Source organism: Rhinopithecus roxellana, chromosome 18, assembly GCF_007565055.1.
Source record: "Rhinopithecus roxellana isolate Shanxi Qingling chromosome 18, ASM756505v1, whole genome shotgun sequence".
Lineage (NCBI taxonomy): Eukaryota > Metazoa > Chordata > Mammalia > Primates > Cercopithecidae > Rhinopithecus > Rhinopithecus roxellana.
Window position 1 is genome coordinate 83794377 of NC_044566.1, and position 20882 is coordinate 83815258.

The following is a 20882-nucleotide window of genomic DNA, read 5'->3' on the forward strand; positions in this document are numbered from 1 at the left end:
GCCTGGTTCAGCTTAAGACTTTTTGCATTTTTGATTGTTGAAACATTGTATGACTCATGAAATGTATGAGTCTGGGTTCTTTGTGAGCAAGTGAACTTGTGAAATTCAAACAATTTTGAATAAATGAATTATTAGCTTTGTAAATGAATATCTATGCTTTTTTGAAATGTCAGCAAGCTATTTGATTATCTAGTTATAGAAGAAATCTAATTGCAACAAAAATCTAGCTTAATTCTTAAAGCCTTAACCATTCTGCCGTGTAGATATTCAAGAAGTTTACATACTGACCAGCCTGAACAAAGATAAATAGTTTATCAGGCCAATAAACTATGAAGATAATTCAATTCCTAAAAATTCCTAAATCATGTTCCCCTCCCACCCCCACTCCAAGAGACAGTATGCATTATGGAAAGGGCAATAGGCAAAGGGGCCAGGAAGGGGTGGGGGATGGGACACTGAGTACTAGTTTGGGACCAACCCTAAATTAAGTAATCTTTCTAAACTGCTTAATTTACTAATATATAAAGCAAAGGTCACCTGTCATTAGAATCTCAAATCTATGTGAGGTTTTAAGATTAGAAGGACTCTTTCAATGTTGTCTGAGCTCTCTTCAATCTTTAGATAGAATGGTTACTGAAAAATTTTCACCACTCTTTATTATTATTTTTAATTTTAAATATTCCAATGCTAAATGCCTCCTGATGAAATCACAATGATAACGCGATTGGCCCTCTTTGTTTTTCTCATTTTTGAGATGAGATAAATGTTGGGAAAGGAAATACTTAACGTGTGTCATTCTGTCTTTCTTTGTAGCTGGACAAATTTGCCAGCATAAGAATTCCAGGGAGCAAGAAAGAGAGACCTCCACTTCCCAACCTGAAGACGACATTTGCAAGCAGTGATTGTGCAGCGGCACCTTTAGAGATGATGGAGAACTTTCCAAAGCCATTGTCAGACAGTGAACTCTTAGAACTTTTTGAAAAAATGATGGTAAGAATTTGATTCTTTAGGAAATGTTTGAGGAAAAAGCCTTAGCTTTTGCTCATGTTAATGGAACTCTAAGCATTTTTGGTAGTCATATTCCATGGGCTAATTTCTGATGTCACTTAAGATAGCACTTTGGCCACAAAGAGTTTTTGGATTACAAAAATATGAAATCTGAAGAAAAACAACCTACCAGGTTTTGGTTTCGTAGAGAGTATGTAAAAACAAATACTCCAAAGTATCGAATGGTATATTTTTGTCTTGAGTAGACTATCTAAGTCAGCGGTCCCCATCCTTTTTGGCACCAGGGACTGATTTTATGGAAGACAATTTTTCCATGAGCGTTTCGGGGGTGGTGGAGATGATTTTGGGATGAAACTGTTCCACCTCACATCATCAGGCATTAGTTAGATTCTCATAAGGAGCATGCACAATTCACCATGGGTTTGTGTTCCTATGAGAATCTAATGCCACTGCTGATTTGATAGGAGGCGGAGCTCAGCCAGTAATGCTGGCTGGCCTGCCGCTCACCTCCTGCTGTGTGGCCCAGTTTATAATGGGGTTGGGGATCCCTGACCTAAGTGGTCTGAGTCCAGTCCATGTTAAAATGATAGTCACTGTGCTCTACTGTTTTCTTCGTTACGGGCTGGATCTTAGACCTGACTTGTTCTATTCTTTCCTTAGTTTTTAGGATAACCAGGTTCTTTATGCAACATTTATGTCTGTAGAGACTTGAACTCACCTTTAAGTCTTTTTCTGGGTGCCTAACCTTTTTCTAGTTAGCTTTTGTCTCTGTTAATGAGGCTTATATAAAGATAACTCTCTTCAGTACTATCTTTGAGGACTCAAGATCGTCAAGTGCCGTTTTCTCCCATCCATGTGCTATATATCGAACCACTCACCTAAGTTATCCATCCATGAGATTCCAGGATGGCACTCATATGGTTCACTTGTGGCTACTAGGTTAAAAAATTTCATCATAGGCCGGGCGCGGTGTCTCAAGCCTGTAATTCCAGCACTTTGGGAGGACGAGACGGGCGGATCACGAGGTCAGGAGATCGAGACCATCCTGGCTAACACGGTGAAACCCCGTCTCTACTAAAAAAAATACAAAAAACTAGCTGGGCGAGGTGGCGGGCGCCTGTAGTCCCAGCTACTCGGGAGGCTGAGGCAGGAGAATGGCTTAAACCCGGGAGGCGGAGCTTGCAGTGAGCTGAGATCCGGCCACTGCACTCCAGCCTGGGCGACAAAGCGAGACTCCGTCTCCAAAAAAAAAAAAAAAAAAAAAAAAAAAAAATTCATCATAATTGTTGCTGCCATCTGAGTAAGTGGACTAAGTAGCCCATTGATGTTAAACATTTATGGAGGCCACATTTTATTTCCAGAAGTTAAAAGTACAGCTACCTAGGAAGTACTGAATATAGTTTATGCTAGTTTTCTGTTACTCTTAGCTGGGAGGGGGCTAATACTATAAATTTTAATATTATTTAGAGGTCAGATGAATATCAGCATTTTTGAAATGTTTACAGAATACTTTTTAAAATAACTGGGCCACATCACTTTTTCATCCTTAAGCAGGTCTACCTATTGGCATTAGATTTTGGTGATTAAATCCTCACTAGAGTAACTCAGCAGAAATAAAATGAATTTGTTGCCTTCTCAGGGCTGTCCAGTTTGCTAAGGGACGAGATAGTTACAACGAAGGCCTTTTTAAAAAATAAGGAACAGATTCTTTCTTTCCCTTACTGATTCCTTGAGTATATTACAATACTCTGTAGGGAAAACCTGCTGTTGATTCTGAAGCTGAAAGGCTTTTGAAGGGTATTGTTGCCTTCTTTAAATGTGGATTAGGATATTTTTCAAACTTCTCAGCACACCATATTTTTGACAAATTTAGAGCTATTTCTATGTCTGTGGAGAATGCTAAATTTATACTGGCTTGATTTGTGGCTTATACATATCTGTTACATTTTTATTAGTAAGAATTCTCTTGAGAAAGCAACATTGAATAATCAGCCATGGTAACCTTTTGGCATTTGTACCTACAGAGGCTTTATACCATTTAAAGTTTGCATCTAGGTTCTTTGCTTTGGCATTGTACAATTTTTAAAATGATTGTTCTTATTTATCATTATCAAAGGTATTTAGTAACTTTTACATGAAATAACAACTTTGTTTTGAAGAACACCTCTTTTCCCTCCTCAAGACAGTCCTTTGAAAGACTGTGCTGACTTGATTACTTAATGAATGTGAAGTATAGTGTAATAACTTCAACATTTGTACTCATTTCACTTGGGAAATTGATTTACTTCATCTCTGGGTAATAGTTTAGTTTCCGTGTGCATTCTTAAAAGTGGTGTTGAATTTTTAGTTATACCTAAAGGCTTTTTCCCCTGTTTGTCTTTAGGTGAAAGCTGAAATTCTAGCTCAAAGCCCATATTGGTTTCTGTATGACTATTAGATATGTGAAATAGTTGTGTTCGTCACTGCATTTACAACTTAACGTTTCTAAAGTCAATTTCAGTGATTACTCCAGAACTCTTAGATACTTGTAAGTAGTTTCTTTTGAACAAGGTGAATATAATCGGTATAAGTTGGAAGTGGCTAGTTTATTCCAACTGTTGAACAACCTTTAAATCAGCCCTCTCAGCTTATTTTTCTTCTGACCCTGGTTAAAAGTCCCAGGTGGGTTCCAGATATTTCCTGTCGGTTTCAGATAATAAAAATCCTAGCTTAATATAAATTAATTTTCACCCAAAGAAAGCTGCTCCTTTTCCCCTGTTCAAGTTTGTTCCATTTCTAGTCTCCGGTAGGGGCAATTATTGGGGATGTGGTTGGCCTCTTCTGTTTCTCCATCTTGCTTTTCCATTCTTCCCTATTCTCTGGGCTGAATCTGTCTCTTCTAAGATTAGATTGGGGTAGGGGAGGGAAGGAATGAGCACTTGCTGGCCTAAGGTATCTATTGGTACCCTAGAGTGTTGTATTAGTTTCCTATTGCTGCTATAACAAATTACCATGGACTTTTTGTTTAAAGCAACACACGTTTATTATAGTTCTGTAAGTGAGAAATCCTGGTCGGCTTGACTGGTTCTATGGCAGTCACACACCATGTGAAAGAAGTGTGTGTCACTGTGACACACACTTGTTTACTTTACTTTTCCTAATTTTCCTTCTCTCTGGCCAGTTTTTTCCAGTTTACTCTCCATATCCCCTCTTCTATATGTTCTTTTACTTCCTCTGAGTGTTGCCTCTGCCTCTCAGTCTTATCTTTATACACTTGAGTTTTCTGCGTACTCCTTTTTGGGGGACTGGAGCCCTTTCATGTTGTAGAATATCTTTTATATTGTGACACCTTGGTATGTCTTCTACAGAAGAGCAGTTATAATCCAGCTCTCTAAAAGATGCTGAACCTCAACACATCAGAAAGTGAACTCATCATATTAAATACACCCCCCCAACACACCTACCCACCCACTCACCAAAATTTCTGCTTCACTCTTAATTTCCTATCTTAAAAGTCCCCACTGAAGTCATACTTGGGAGTCATACTTGATTTCATTAAGGCATCGGTCACATCCATTTACTTCTCTATCCTTATTAGCTCTTAATTTTATTTCCCCCCTGCTTTAGTTCAAGCTTTCATGTCCTCTTATCTAGGATATTGCAGTGTTCTCTGCCATTTATCTCCCTTTATGCCTCTGTTAGAGAATTCTTATACTTCATTTTTGTGTTTTTTTTTTTTTTTTTTTTTTTTTTGAGATGGAGTCTTGCTGTGTCACCCAGGCTGGAGTGCACTGGCATGATCTTGGCTTACTGCAACCTCCGCCGTCTGGGTTCAAGCAATCCCTGCTTCAGCCTCCTGAGTAGCGGGGACTACAGGCACACACCACCATGCCAGCTAATTTTTGTATTTTTGGTAGAGATGGGGTTTCACCATGTTGGCCAGGCTGGTCTCGAACTCCTGACCTCACGTGATCCACTCGCCTTGGCCTCCCAAAGTGCTGGGATTATAGATGTGAGCCACCGCGCCTGGCCTTATACCTCCTTTAAGTCTTAGTTCAAGCATTACTCTAATTATCTTCGCATTTGTTCTCTGAGTTACGGATCCCTTAAACCTGCCTCTCAGAACTGCTTGTGTATGAGTCCATTGTGAAATACATTCTTTTTTTACTTTTCATTTTTTAGATATCTGTCTTCCCATTAGATTAAATCCATGCAGTATCATCCATTGTTTTATCATAGCAAACAAATGTCTGTTAAGTGCAGCTTCGTAACGTAGATTTCTAGGATACTGTATTTCTCTTCACCTTAGACACTATACCTAGATGGAGATTAGCTTTAATTGCTAGTCAGCCCAATAACACAAAAATATTAAAATAATGAAAGGAAGATAGCTTTTTTCATGCATTCATACCTTTTCTTATTTTCACTATCAGTTGAGAGAATGAAAGCTGTGCAAGAAAGCTCATCTATCAGGATGCTATCATTAACAGGCATTAAATGAGTGCCAGTGATATCAAAATCATTCTGACAAAAATTATTTTAATTCTGGACTTCCTGTCTAGAATTGTTATAAGCGTAGAAAAAATGACCTGATAAAATTGCACAAAGTACTTAAGTATGAATAGTGATGTTCTATTCTTTTATTGGGAAGATGTTTATCAGGCTTTTTTGTAATGTAGGAGAAAGCACATTTATAAAATGCCATCATCATCTCTTAAGCATATGTTTGAAGTATGTCCTGGTAGTAAGAACTTAGATGACCTACTGTCTAATACATATATTGGCTTTTCAGTGTGGGAAACCTGGTTTGGATAATACCAAAGACATTCATATTTGACTTTGAAACAATTTTCCGTGTATAACATAGAGTGGAATCTAATTTTGTCCTGCAGTGTTTTTTTTAATTATACAGTATTTCAGGCATACAAAAAATATAGAACATAATATTAAAAATACAACCACAGGTATAATTGAACTCCCTTTTGTAATTCTTCTAATTCCCACTTTTATCTTCTTTTCTTCTCTGAGGTGAACAGTACCCTGAATCCAATAGTTTTGGTCCCAGACATTAAAGAAACTTTCCTTTTTTTTTTTCTGTATAAGAATACAGTTGTATGGAACAAAACCTTTTTTCTTCTGAGATGGTTGTTGGTAAATTGCTGATTCAATGCCCCACAATCCTCTAATACTTTAGTGTATATTTTCTACAAGTAAGGACTTCCTTCTATATAATCACAATACAACCACCAAAATCAGGAAGTTAACACTAATCAATTTCTACCTCAGACACTATTAAAGTTTTACCAATAGTATCAATATGCTCTTTATAACAAAAGAATCTAGTTCAGAATCATATGTTGCATTCAGTTACGTGTTTAAAATCTTCTTCAGTCTGGAATAGTTCCTATGTTTCCTTGTATTTTATGAATTTGACAATTTTGAAGATTGCAGGCTGGTTGATTTGTAGAACATCCCGATTTGCATTAGTATTAGACTTTTTAAGTTTTGCAAGTAAACAAATGTGAACAGGATATCTCATACTTTAAAGATTTATATTTTTCTGATTATAAATGTGTCCGAACATCTTTTCACATGCTTATTGGCCCTTTGGTTTACTCTTCTGTGAATTTCCTGTTTATATTTTTGCCCATTTTGTTGTTTGAGATTTCCAACTTTTTCATATTGATTTGTAGAATTTCCCATATAGCCAGAATAATACTCATGTGTTCAGTTTTTATGTGTTGCAAATATCTTGTCCTAGTCCGAATCTTGTCTTTTTACTTTTGTTAGTGGGGAAGGGGAGCTGAAGTACAAAAATGTAAAACTGTGGTCAAATTTATCAAGCTCTTTATGGTTTGTCCTTTTTGTATATTATTGAAGAAAGCTATCCTGACATCATAAATCCATTCTCCTATATTTTCATTTAAAATTATTAGAAATATATATCTCTATGCCTGATGTGAGATGTGGATCCAATTTTTTTCCACATAGTTTTTCCAGCAGCATTTATTTGAATAGTTCATTCTCTTTTATGATTTGTAATATCTCTAGTGTTATAGATCAAGTTTTTGCACATGTGGGTTTGTTTCTGAGGTTTGATTTTTGTCCATCAGTTGGTTTGTCTAATTCTGCATTTATGTCTGTTGTCTTAGTCACTGCAACTGTATAATAAACCTTAATATCTAAGAGCCCTTTTTCCAGAGGAGAAAAGAAGAGCTCAGGTGAACCGATAAAAATCAGATATGACCATGTTCTTTTGATATTTTCGGTATAGAGCTGGGGAAGGTTCATCTTGCCAAGCTTATTCCATATTGGTACTCTTAGGGTACATACTAATGGCAATTTTTCTTTCTTTCTTTATTCTCTTTAATTCTTGGTGTTAAAAACTTACGCATAGCTATTACATTGGTCAAATAAATGAATACCAATTGTGTTGAGTGTGCAAGGAATATCTTAAGGGTCAACCAAGGGTCTGAATGAAAAGAAAAACCAACAAAAACCCCTTTGTGTTAATTCTCTTAAGTGTTTATTAACAACCGTAGATTTCTACCAGCAGCTTATTTCAAGTATTAGTATTCTTTACAACTCTACTTTCCTATATCATGAACATTTTCTATTTCTTACAAACTAAAAACGTATATTAAGGCTTGACTAGATAAAATGAGAGAGGTTCTGTGGGAATGCTTTGTTCTGATTTATTACTTGTCACTCTTTTCCCTCTCCATTGAGTAGAAATTGAAAAATTCAGGGAAAGGTGGTTTAAAAGCAATCCAAATAATAACCCAAGTATGAAGAGGAAGAGGGAGAGAGTATAGTAGTTCAAGGCAATTATCAAGTTGATTCATGGGTTGTGTTTGTCAGGGGGATAATGTCAATGTTTAGTTGTTTCTTCTAGATCCAGATAAATGAGAAAATAAATGATTTAGGTGTATTGGATTTTGCCTGGTGGGATTTTTTAGCACCACTAAAATGGTTAGAGGGAGGAATTTTAAAGGGATAAATGTTATGGTAATATTTCAGCATGCTGTTTCACCAATTAGGAGCTGTGCAGGCAATTATTTGTGTATACCTGTGAAGGCCTTTTCTCAGTCATGTTTTCTTCTGTAAAAAAGTTGGCCTTAAGAAAAAAGTTGTATCTTTAGTCAAATGACCATTTTATCCTTTATGTAATTTATGAAGAAATTGTCATTTACTTAGAAAAGTTGAAAAACAAATATATGAATGAAGATCCTTTTTCATCACTGGTAGTGTTTTTTTTTTTTTTTTTTTTTTTGAGATGGAGTCTCGCTCTGTTCAGGCTGGATGAGTACTGTGGTGCCATCTCAGCTCACTGCAAGCTCCGCCTCCTGGCTTCACGCCATTCTCCTGCCTCAGCCTCCCAAGTAGCTGGGACTACAGGCGCCCGCTACCACTCCTGGCTGATTTTTTTTGTATTTTTAGTAGAGATGGGGTTTCACCGTGTTAGCCAGGATGGTCTCGATCTCCTGACCTCGTGATCCGCCGGCCTCGGCCTCCCAAAGTGGTGGGAATTACAGGCATGAACCACCACGCCTGGCCAATCACTGGCAATGTTCTTATCTGTAGGATTACACAACAGTTGTCTGTGATTGTAGGTGCTTATGCATATACTTGAACAATTCTGGCAAGGTTACATTCCAAAATAAATTAGAGTTGTGCAGCTTTCTGAATATTCAGCTCACTTCTTGTGTGTTCTGCTAAAATTTACAGTGTATGAAAGAAAAGTGATATTTAAATTTCTTATTTTCTCATTGTGTATGTCTGTGTGTGTGTGTGTGTGTGTGTGTTCCTTGATACTACATTAGGATAAACTGAAATTTGTTTTTCAATTAAGATAGTTTACACTCTTCCCATATTCTCCAGTTAGAATATTTGGCCAAAAAGTAGTGTTTATGAGTTCATTATCAATCTCTGGGTAAATGTCATTCTTTGGCTGCTGTTCTATTAATGAGCCAGCCATCTGACTTTCTTTTAATTTTAATGGGAATTGAATAATCCAGTGTCTACTGGATAATACCGTGGAATTTCAACCCCACTTATGGTAAAAGCAAAAAATATAACTTTTTAATAATCACATTTATGTTAAAAATGATTATTTAAAGGTTTACTCTAAGGACATAGTAAAACTCATAGGCAAAATATTTTATAGCTGTTTTAAGCTTTTTTATAGCCTCAATGTATTTATAGACATCTTGAATATAGAAAAGTAGTAATAAAGTTAATTCTAAGTTCCAGGTTCTTAGTAGTATTTATCTTTTAGTTTTCTAATTATGTCTAAACCCAATCTAAGAATAAAATTTATTAAATTGCAGAACTAGATGAGATTCATTTAGTCTGCCCTATTCAACAGTGTATAATGACCCTGAATGAGGTCATGAAATCTTCTGTTTTTTTAATTTGGCACTAAGCCTTTCATGGTAGTAAAAACCTTAGTGTAATGAAAAGCTTGACCATTTGATATTGTGTGATGTCAAAGATGAATTCAAATGTAGTTAAGAACAGAATTACACTTTTAGCAGAACTCTGGATAAAATTGTGCTTATATGATGTTGAGCTCTGTCACAAGAGGGGAAATTAGGGGATCATTGTGGACCTCTTAAGATGCTTAACCAATTTGTGGCTTTAATAATATAATGCTAGCAAAACAGAGACTGCTACCAAGAATAATTATGTTGGCTTTAACCCCTAAAACAAAACATAATGTTATTGAAATTAGATGATTGCTGTTGACTTAGTATGAATAAATGTTTGGTTTTGCTATGGCAGTGCTTCCAATTTTTATCTTCCAACATTATGCTTATTGTTCCATTATAATACTGTATTTCCCGTATCCATTTTGTAATGCTAGTCATGCTCTGCCTGTCTGTAGTGTTTTTCCTTTTTGGTTGAATATCCTTCCACCTGACCATCTTCAGCAACTTGCTGCTTGTATATATTCACTTAATTCTGCAAATAGTCAATCATTTTAAATTTAATCTGACTCTCCATAGTGTTAACTGTCCTGCTCAACTTGATGTATGTAAATTTAATGAGCATGCTGTCTTGTAAAATCCACAGCCATGAATGAAAATATTGAGTCTAACGTGTGTAATTCAGTTGGAAAAATGTCTGCTCTCTCCTTGCTCTTCTCTGCTTGATTGTGCCTTAGTTTTCCAACAAGTTGCATGCATGTGCACAGGTACTAAATTACATATTTCCCCCCTCTGTTTTTCCAATAAAATGTGAAAAATATTTATTTGGTACTATTTTTAAAAAATCAGTCTAGTAGGGACTTAGGGTCCCTAAAAGCAGTAGCAAACTGGCAATTTGCTGGTGTGTGGGAACTTCTGACCCCATGCAACTTGTAGGAAGACTCTTTGGGAATGTCTTAAAAGTTACTTGCTTGACCTGGTTTCCAGGTCAGGGCTGCTGCTGACTAATTTGGTGTCCTTGCGCAAGTTACAAAACAGGTGTATGCTTTCATTCTGGATGGACACAGCACCACACAAGGTCACAAGTTTGGAAGTTTGGAAGGGATGATGGAGTGAGTCTGGAAGGGACCTTGACCCCATTCATTCCTCAACCAGGTACTGCTTGGCAGGGGTCAGTTGTTATATTGACTATGTTCTAGGCCACTGAGGTTTAGTGTGGTTCTGCTAGTGTTCCCTGGAAAAGTGGTGGATTTTAGCTTGGCCATCTCTGTGTCAGTGCCACGACCTGAAGATTTCTACCTCCAGAGTTGGAACTTATTCCCATCAGTGTTATCTGAAGATTCTTGAGAATCTTAGGAGCAGCAATTGCTCAGTGTTCTAGTCTGAGGCTGTATCATCTCCAGCTTCAGTTCCATTTCCCAGAAGATTACCTGCATCTCATATGTTTGTCCTAAAATAGGATGAGCAAATTCTGTTTGAGAACTTTTCTGTCATCTTCTTTATTTAGGAAATATTTAAAAAGTGACCATTGTGTTCCATGCACAGTGAAGGAGGCAGCATATATAGAAATATTTCTTTTAAATGTTATCTGTGAGGGAGAAAACAGAGAGTTACATATAAAGAGCCAGAGTTGAGGGAAGTTTTTTTGTTTAATTTTGATCCATTAAAGATTAACTTGCTTATATATTGATACTCAACCAACTGAGAGAATTTAGTGAAATAAAATAGAAGAGGATAATAGACGTGTAATGCCCTTTTTGGAGGTGGGAGGAAAGGGGATCTCGAGCATAAATGAATAGGAATGTCTTTGGATAGATGCATTGGTTGGGTAGGGAAAGATATTAGTGTGCAAATAAAATGGTAAAACAGAAGGAAATGGAATTATAGCTTTCTTTTCATAAAGGGAATTGAAATTTATTTACTGAGAGTGATAGGCAGAAGTAGTAGTTTCATAGCTCCTGGAAAATAGCTAGGGTTTGAAATAAGTACCGTATGAAATATGAAAAGAGAGACTAGTAGGATTTTCCATAAATGTTGTAAGAATTGATGAATCAACAGTGGCCTGCATTGGAAGAAAATGGAAGGGTCAAAAAACTGGAGGTTTTTATTGGGGCCAAGAAAAAGGTGGTTTGGGAGTGGGAGAAGTGACAAGATGGAAGATTGAGGTCAGAGATAAGGATTATGGAGATTCTGATGGTGCCTGTGGTGGAGCAGGTTTTAGATAATGAAAAGGTACAGATGTGGTCATTAGAACTGTAGCTGAGGACAGTGGAAGTGGAGGTTGCATTGGCGAGGAAGCCAAGGACACTCTAGGGCAGGGGTGCCCAGTCTTTTGGCTTCCCTGAGCCACATTGGAAGAAGAAGACTTGTCTTGGACCACAACTAAAATACACTAACACTTTTGTAAAACATTATGAGATTATTAGAAAGTATTCGAATTTGTGCAGGGCCGCATTCAAAACTGTCCTGGGTGCGAGCTGGACAAGCTTGCTCTAGGTCCATTGTGGGTGATAGCAAGGTGTGGAGTGACAGAGGAATCAACCCAAGTTGATGGCAGTGGACATGTTCAGTTAGATGGTACTAGCCCCAGGGAAATCGGATTTTAGATGATAACATAGATAAATAATATGGAAATAAGAATGAGGGAGATAAGATAGAACAGAGTTTAAATCTAAGTTAAAGAACATGGTCAACTTCCAAAATTTTCCTAAACCTCAGCTCTCTCCTCAATAAAGAGGACATACCTCAAGTTACTGAGGATTAATTAATGCTTATAAATGTTTAGCACAGTGCCTGGCTCAAGAATTTGACCATGTTTTAAGATTACAGGGGTACTAGAGGTCTTTGTAAAATGGTTCTGGGAGAATGGGTGAGAAGGTCAGTGCACAGAGCAGGTTTGGAATGAAAATAGGAGGAAATGTAAACAGTTGGAGAAGTTTGTGTTTTGAATGGAATTCTGTTACCTGTGTCTGACCTACTTAACCCTTCCTCTCAGGACCCTTGGATTTGTCTTGATTGTGGTTTCGTTAGTCTCCTTTCCTCCTTCAATTCAGTGTGTATTTACTATAGCCGAATATTCTACAAACCTCTTCTTTTTATTTAGGGAATATAAAAAAAAAATCTTCTTTTTTTTTTTTTTAATAATGATATTCTGTTTTTCTTTTTTTACCCCAAATGATTTATAAAAAGTTCTACTATTAAAATATTTTAATTTAGTCTTTTAAAATAACTTTTTATTATGAAATAATTTTAGACTTACAAAAAAATTGCAAAAATAGTATAGAGAATTCTTGTATACCTTTCACCCAACTAACCCTAATGTTTACATCTTATGTAACATTAGTACAATTATTAAAACTAAGAATTGAATACTGAGATAATATTACTAACTAAACTACAGACTTGCTTCAGATTTTGCCAGTTTTCCCACCCATGTCCTTTTTTTTCCCTTCCAGAATCTAATCCAGGATCACATCTCGCATTTATTTGTCATGTCTCCTTCAGTCAATGACAGTTTCTTATCTTTTATGACCTTGATACTTCTGAAGAACTAGGGTTAGTTATTTTGTAGGGTGCTCTTAATTTGGGTTTGCCTGATTTCTTTTTTCCTTGTGATTAGATTGAGGTATATTTTGGTACGAATACCACAGAGGTGGTCACCCTTCTCATTATGTCATAGCTGGAGGTTTGAAATATCAGTATATCCTATTACTGGTGGTGCTAGCCTGGACAACTTTGTTAAGGTGGTGTCTGCCAGCTTCCTCCCTTGTAAAGTTAGTATTTTCCCTCTGTAATTAAGGAGAAAAAGGATATCTGCACAGTCTTAAAGTATCTCCTCAATTTATTTTGCTTTTTAGGTTTTAATCTAATAATATCATTTTATTTTTCAAATTGTTCTAGTTTTGGCCACTTAACAGTTCTTGCAGTTTGGCTCATGTCCTTTTGACTTCCTTCCTTCCTTCCTTCCTTCCTTCCTTCCTTCCTTCCTTCCTTCCTTCCTTCCTTCCTTCCTTCCTTCCTTCCTTCCTTCCTTCCTTCCTTCCTCCCTCCCTCCCTCCCTCCCTCCCTCCCTCCCTCCCTCCCCTTCCTTCCCTTCCTTCCTTCCATCTTCTTACTTTCTGGTACCACACTAATTTGGTCTTTCTAATTCTGGTCTTTTTGGATGACATAGCTGTGTTCCCATGTATTGAATGAAAAAAAAAGTTTTCCAACTATTCTACTTCTGAAATCTATTCCTAGTACTAGTCAGATTAGCACAGTAAAACAGCACAGTGATTCCGTTTAGGTATAGATTTTAATTAGAAAGTAATTGGCCAAAGGAAAACTATTTTTTTGATGTTGCAACTCTCAGTTTCTCCTGTCAAAACTGTGTCTACACATTTACAGGTGGTCCCCAACATGTAGCAGTTTGACTTAACAATTTTTCGACTTTACAGTGGTGAAAGCAACATGGATTTGGTAGAGACTGTACTTCAAATTTTGAATTTTGGTCTTTTCCTAGGCTAGCTATATGCAGTCTGACACTCTCGTGTAATGTGGGGCAGAAACTGAGAGTTGCAGCTCCCCTGTCAGCCATGCAGTCATTAGGCTGAACGGCTGACTATACTGTGTCCCCAGCATTTTTTGGATATTGTGCTTTGTGTGTTCGCATCCCACCATGTCTACAAAATGTGCATCTCTGTATTCAAAATGTTATTATAAAATAGCATTTGTGTTAGATGATTTTGTCTACCTGCAGGCCAATGTAAGTGTTCTGAGCACGTTTAAGGGAGGCTAGGCTGAGCTGTGACATGCAGTAGGTTAGGTGTATTAAATGCATTTCTGCATTTCAATTTTTAATGGCTTTTTTGGGACATAACCCCAGTGTAAGTTGAACATCAGTATATTAGGAAGTACTATAAATGAGATAATTCATAATGTATATTGCTAACATGTTAATAGAACTTTAACATCAAAAACAATAATATGCTCTTCAGACAGATTAAAATTTTGAATAGGTGACTTGTCAAATAATGTTTTTGAATGAGATATATTCAGCCCGATAGCCAGTTGATAAGATTTTTCCATTTAAAGGGTAGAGATTTATTTCATACATCCATGGAAATTTTAACCTCATTCAGATTACCCACTGAGCCTTATGTGTTTATGTTTTCTTTGTATTTCCTGTTCAATATTTTACCTGTAATAGATATTTAATGAGATACGTATATGTATCGGCATACTGATAGATTGAGGTAAATGGCCATTTTAGAGCTGTTTTACAATCTGTGTCTGCAGTGTCATTTTGTACCTATGCAGTGTGGTAGCACAGTAAAACAGCATGTTTTACTGACCTGTGTTTGAATGGAAGGATCAGTTAATACACAATAGTTTATATTGCCTTTTTTTTAAGGTCATCTATATGTGTTTCTATATTTATTCAGTTCAATTTGAAAGAAGTCTTATTTTAATATCAAGTAAATTATTTTCAGATGGTATAGTGGGTACTGTGGGTACCCCCTCCCAGCTCCTTTTTACCAGGTTGGTGCACCCATGCCCCAGGTGATGAGCATTGGCTTCTAATGGCTCATAGATGCCCCTTTCTCCAGAGATTTGCCCTCATCAGAACTAGGATTCTGCAGCTAATGACTAACTTGAGGTTGTCGAGGCTGGTTTCTGCTACCAGGTTATCCTGACTGTGGTGCATTTCAGTGTGAAGTGAGAATCCACCCACTAGGCCCTACTTCCAACACTGGGGATCAATTTTAAATATGAGATTTGCATGGGGCATCATCCAAATTAGGGCAAGTATTATTTGTCTCCTTTTTGTTTTTTACACTAGGACTGTCATCACACTTTTGTCAGGAAGGTGAGTGCCATATTTAGGCAAAAGAGGTGGGATAAACCATTGGAAGCAGCTGGGAGAACTTTGGGTTTCTCCCTTAATTTCAGATATATCACTGTACTAGTCAGAGTTCTCCAGAGAAACAGAACCAATAGGATGTCTGCCTGTCTATGAGAGGGGATTTATTAGGAGGACCGGCTCACATGACTATAAAGGGCGAGAAGTCCTACAGTATGCTATGTGCAAGCTGGAGAACCAGGAAAGTCAGCAGCGTGGCTCAGTTCAGGTTCCAAATTTTCAAAACCAAGGAAGTTGTTGGTGTAACTCAGTTGGAGGCTGAGGAGGTGGCTTAAGGCCTGAGAACTCCAGGGAGAGTGCCACTGGTGGAAGTCCCAGGGCCCAAAGGTTGAAGAACCTGTAGTTCTGATGTCCAAGGGCAGAAGAAGTTTGTCCCATTTCCAGAAGAGAGAAGGAGACTTAGCCTTCCTTCTGCCTTTTTGTTCTATTCAAGCTTTCAGCTGATTAGATGGTGCCTGCCCACATTGAGGGCGGATCTTCCTTACTCAGTCCACTGATTCAACTGCCAATCTCTTCTGAAAGGCATACCTAGAGATAATGCTTTACCAGCTATCTGGGTATACTTTAAGCCAGAAGATTAACTTAAAATTAACCATCACACCTAAAATTAACCAACCCCCAAAATTAACCATCACAACCACTTTTGTGTATGAACTGGTGTTATCATGAAGATGTGTTTCCAAAAAGAAAGCAGAGGCCTTTGTAAAAAATTCTTTCTCCTACTCACCTTGAAGTTTTATTTCAGTTTCAGCCATAACTAAAGGACTTTCTGTTTTTTGATATTCTGTATATATTAAGTATTTTAATTTACTAAAGAGACTGGATAATGTTTGGCCATTAGCCTGAAAATAAAAATACAGTGAATAATTTAAAACAGAATTTCCCAGTGCTCTCAGGTTCCCCCACGTTTTATAACAATTATCCCCTAACTATCTCATTACTTTCTTCCAGTGAAATTCTTTGTGGATAATGTTACCTATGTTCATAAATTAAGAACATCAATTTGTCTTACTGTACTATATAATAAAAATATGTATTTCAATTTAAACAATTGGCCATGACTACTCAAGAAGGTATAGTAAATTCACACTCTTGAATCTCTGCTTCATACCTCTGTGAGTACAGAAGTGGCATTGTAGATTGGTAGATTGATATAGTTGTGCTGTTTTGGGGATTCAGATACCACAAACAGTATTTCCCTGGGACATCTACATTTCAGAGATGAAGCACAAGTATTGGTAAAGCTTAAAAAAAGCACGGTGTAACTATAATTTACAGAATAGTTTGATTCTTGGAAAATTCAGTAAAGTAAAACCATGCAATATAAAGTATTTAATACATAATAATTTTATGTTTTACATCTATTTCTGGTATAGGAGACTGGCAGAACGTGTTTTCTAGTCACAACACTGCTGATCAAAACAGAAACTGGTCCAGACAGACTAAAGTATAAAAAAAAAAAAAAAAAACAGCAAAAACTGGCAGATGGGGCAAAAGCAATCCCTAGCTGCCCTCATTACTCATTAGTATAAGACACTCCCACAAGCTCCATGACAATTTACAAATGCCATGGCAATGGCCCAGAAGTTACCACCCCTTTCCTAGAAAATTCTAAATAATAATTTACATTGACCCACCTCCTAATTTGCATATGGCTAAGTGGGTTTAAGTGAGTATAATTACAGTTGCCAAGAGCCCATACATTGCTGACTCTGGGCACACTGCCTGTGAGTTAGCCTTGCTCTGCAAGGAGCAGTACCATTTGATAAAAGGTTGCTGTGTAACACCACCTTGCCTTTGAATTCTTTCTATGATGAAGGCATGAGCCCCGCTGGGCTAAGCCCCAAATTTGGGGCTCACCTGTCCTGCAACAGTTCCATTGAATTAGGCTTAATTAAGGAGGATTCTTTCTCTCTCTCTTTTTAAGGTATGTGAATCTCTCTGTGGGGCACAAGGTAGTTTTTACTGTACAGGTCAAACTGTGATGCTACCCCTGTAAATGCTGGTAGCATCACCTCAATTATTGCGACAACTAACATGCCTCAAGAAGTTTCCAAAATTTCCAAAATGCTTCCTGTGTCGTATTACGGCCTACTGAGCCTTCCCTCACTAGCTTAGACAAGAAAAACGAAACAAAACAAACCTTGATTCACATAATTGGGTGTTTCTAACTAAAACAGCAAAAGTGACTTTACTGATTACTACCTTTTATTGTAGTGTCAAATGGAACAGCTTCTAAGATCTTAAATATTTCTACCAAGGTAAAATGAAGGGAATTTTGACTTTTAAGAGCTTGAAGGGTTTGGTAGCCAAGAATTGAGTCAGCTAAAGGCATAAACTACAGTGTTTGATTAATGTAGCACCCTTATAAAATCTGTAAGAAATTTAACTTGCTAGGCTCCATAGGTGATCCAAAGTCCTGAATTTTATGATCCATTCTGAGTAGATACGAAGTTTATATACATTCAGATATTTTACATTGCATATCACAAATGACTCAGGGCTAAGTTCACGAGGACATTCATTTGAGCTGCCCTTCTCCTTTAGCCATTTCAGTCTTACCTCAGACGCCCTTTCCTTTGCCAGAACAGCCTCTTACTTCAGCAGCTTAATTAAGAGCAATTCATATATTTGTGTGGATGTATACCTGACTTGAATTTTTAGTTAAAATTAAGCCTGTAGCAAGATCTTGGTTACTTAAACCCTTATTTTGGTTGGTGCTGTTGAGAAATGTTCGATTTTAGGTGGTAGCTGTTTTTATAAGTACAACTTTTATGTAACTTAGAACATTCAATAAGTTAACTAGTTAACATTTTTGATAAGAGTAGGGAAAAGACAAAACTATAAAGTGCTTTGTCCTTTGCTGGAATCAGTACTGGATATTTGATATGTGCTTGCGGCTATCAGAATCTGAAACTTGGTTGGTTTATTTACTTTTTATTTTTTATGACTCACACGCAGCTCTTTCAAAGCAAGTGCAAGATAGCTTCAGGTGCAGCTGTTGTAAAAATACATAAATATATTGAAATTGTGAATCCTAATGACCTTATGAATGGCAGAAATCTGCAACTGTCTAATTATCTATAGTGATGTGAATATAATTTTATTTGCCTGCTGTGAATTTTAAAAGTTCTTTTGGTAAGTATTTTACTTGTTAAAATGATCTAGAATACTTTCTTCTCTCCCTCTCCAGCTCTTTTTTCTCTCCTTCCTTCAGGCAGAACTACACGTAAATCATTCCAAAACAATTAATGCTGCTTTAGTCACAAATTATTGATTTTTCCATTCATAGTGCATGTAGAATTGCTGCTCTACTTAGATTCTAAACTGAGGCATTTTAATTGTGTTTTCCAGGAAGATATGAATTTAAATGAAGATAAAAAGGCACCATTGCGGGAAAAAGACTTCAGTATCAAAAAAGAAATGGTGATGCAGTACATTAATACTGCTTCTAAGACAGTAAGTAAAACTGTCAAGTTGAAAAATACTGCCGAACATGTTTTAATATGGAAAACAACACATTTGTTTAATGAAGTGCTTAAGGTTGTGGGCAACTGTAATCAGAGGGCTTCTGAATATATAATTAAGGGCACAAGTATTATACATTTGTTTAAATTAAAAATATTTCTCATCTTACAACTTTTAAGCTGCTTGCGTTTTTTAGCTAGTTACATTGCTAAGAAACACTGTGGAGGGACTACTCTGTCACCTTTTCTTGTTAGTGAATTAATATAGTCATTGATTTTTAATGTCACTTATAAATCAGAGTGATATGTGCATTATAGAAAAGTGAGACTGATTTTACTGTCTACATCAAGGTACATAATAGTGGCTTAGAAGTGTATCTTAGTAATGTGAATCTCCCTATGAATAAAATTATCTTGTAACAAATTAAAAATGTTGGTATTAAAAGGAGCATTAGGCCTCTATGTGGCTGCCAATTTTCTAGAGACACATGAAATATGTGGGCGGAAGTAATGACTAAATGTCTAAGAAACCATGACTGGCACACAGAATCAATTGCATTTATTTCATGGGAAAACAAATGAGCTTGACTAGTCATATACAAATTGTGAATAAATGGATTGGATGAAAAATATAAAATGGAAGCCAATGAAGAAGCAATCAGTAGAAAGACAGTAGAAAATGATTTTGGCTCAATTTACGACAGAATTGGATTAGGAAAAAGTAGCTTAACACACTAGTTTTCCTTGTGTATTTTAACCTAAGTTCAGGTTACAAGAACATAAGTTATTTATACTTTAACTACGTTTATCTGCTGGACCAGTGACTCTGAGGTATTTCTTTTGGAAGAAAGACACAAGTGATGTTTAATTTTTAAACATGTCTCATGTTTTGGCACTTGCTCTTCAGGTATAGAAATCACGATGAGTACTGTGCTTTTTTTAGCTCTTTGTATTGATGGACTCTGTATCCATGATACTGATACTAATTGCCTTTGTCCTTTAATGATACTTATATATCACAAGTTGGTATTGGTCGGTTAAGAGTCAGAGCTCTGGTGTTTTGGATCTGCTTATGTATCTCTGCCTGACCTTGGAAATCTTATTTTACCTCTTTGATTCTCAATTTCCTTACCATAAAATGGGAATACCTACATAGTGGACTCATTATCAGAGTTAAATGGGCAGGCATGGTGGTTTGAGATGTCAAGGTGGAAGGACCTCTTGAGGCTAGGAGTTTGAAAGCAGCCTAGACAACATAGTGAAACTTTTTCTCAACCAGAAAAAGAAATTAGCTGGATATGGTGATGAGATCCTGTAGTCCTGGCTACTTGGGAGACTGAGGTGGGAGGATTGCTTGAACCCAGGAGTTCAAGGCTGCAGTGAGCTTCGATCACATCACTGTACTCCAGCCTGGGTGACAGAGTGAGACCCTGTCTCTAAAATAATAATAAAAACAAAATTAAATTGTTTATTCCATGATTAGAACACAACATATTTTATGACTAGTGACTGCCTCTTGTGGTAGCAGTGGTGGTGGTAGCAATCGTTTGTTTTTCTTTGTAATTTGTTTATTGTTCTTGTTATCGTAATCATTATACCATAATTTAAAATATAGGGAAAAGTACATCAGTAAAAATACAAATTTACTATTTGTAAGTTCACATTTCTAAGGTTTTTTTTTTGTTGTTGTTTTTTAAGTGTCTATAAGGCCAGGTGTGGTGACTCATGCCTGTAATTCCAGCACCTTGGGAGGCCTAGGCAGGCAGATCACTTGAGCCCAGGAGTTTGAGACCAGCCTGGGCAACATAGTAAGGCCCTGTCTCGACAAAAGATACAAAAATTAGCTGGATGTGGTGTCTTGTGCCTGTAGTCCCAGCTACTCAGGAAGCTGAGGTGGAAGGATTGCTTGAGCCCACAAGGCAGAGAGCCGAGATAGCACCACTGCAGGTCAGGCAGCATTTTAGGCACTAGAGGATAATCTATCACTGTGTCCTCTGGAGCAGCACTGGATGTACATAACAGAAACGCATAAGCATATATGTAATAGGAGGTGAAAGGTGATATGGAAAAAAAAATAACAGACGGGTGAGTGTAGAT

The 20882-nt window shown here is 36.9% G+C and overlaps 1 protein-coding gene across 2 annotated transcripts in view; it reads left to right on the forward strand.

Moving 5' to 3' along the window:
* The window catches only part of DIAPH3 (diaphanous related formin 3), a 517788-nt gene that overhangs the window by 50623 nt on the left and 446283 nt on the right, over positions 1-20882 (forward strand). For both annotated transcript variants that reach the window (XM_030922410.1, XM_030922411.1), the window contains 2 exons: positions 814-990; positions 18673-18777. In XM_030922410.1, coding sequence (XP_030778270.1) covers positions 814-990; positions 18673-18777 — 282 coding nt within the window. The remainder of the gene's footprint in view (positions 1-813; positions 991-18672; positions 18778-20882) is intronic.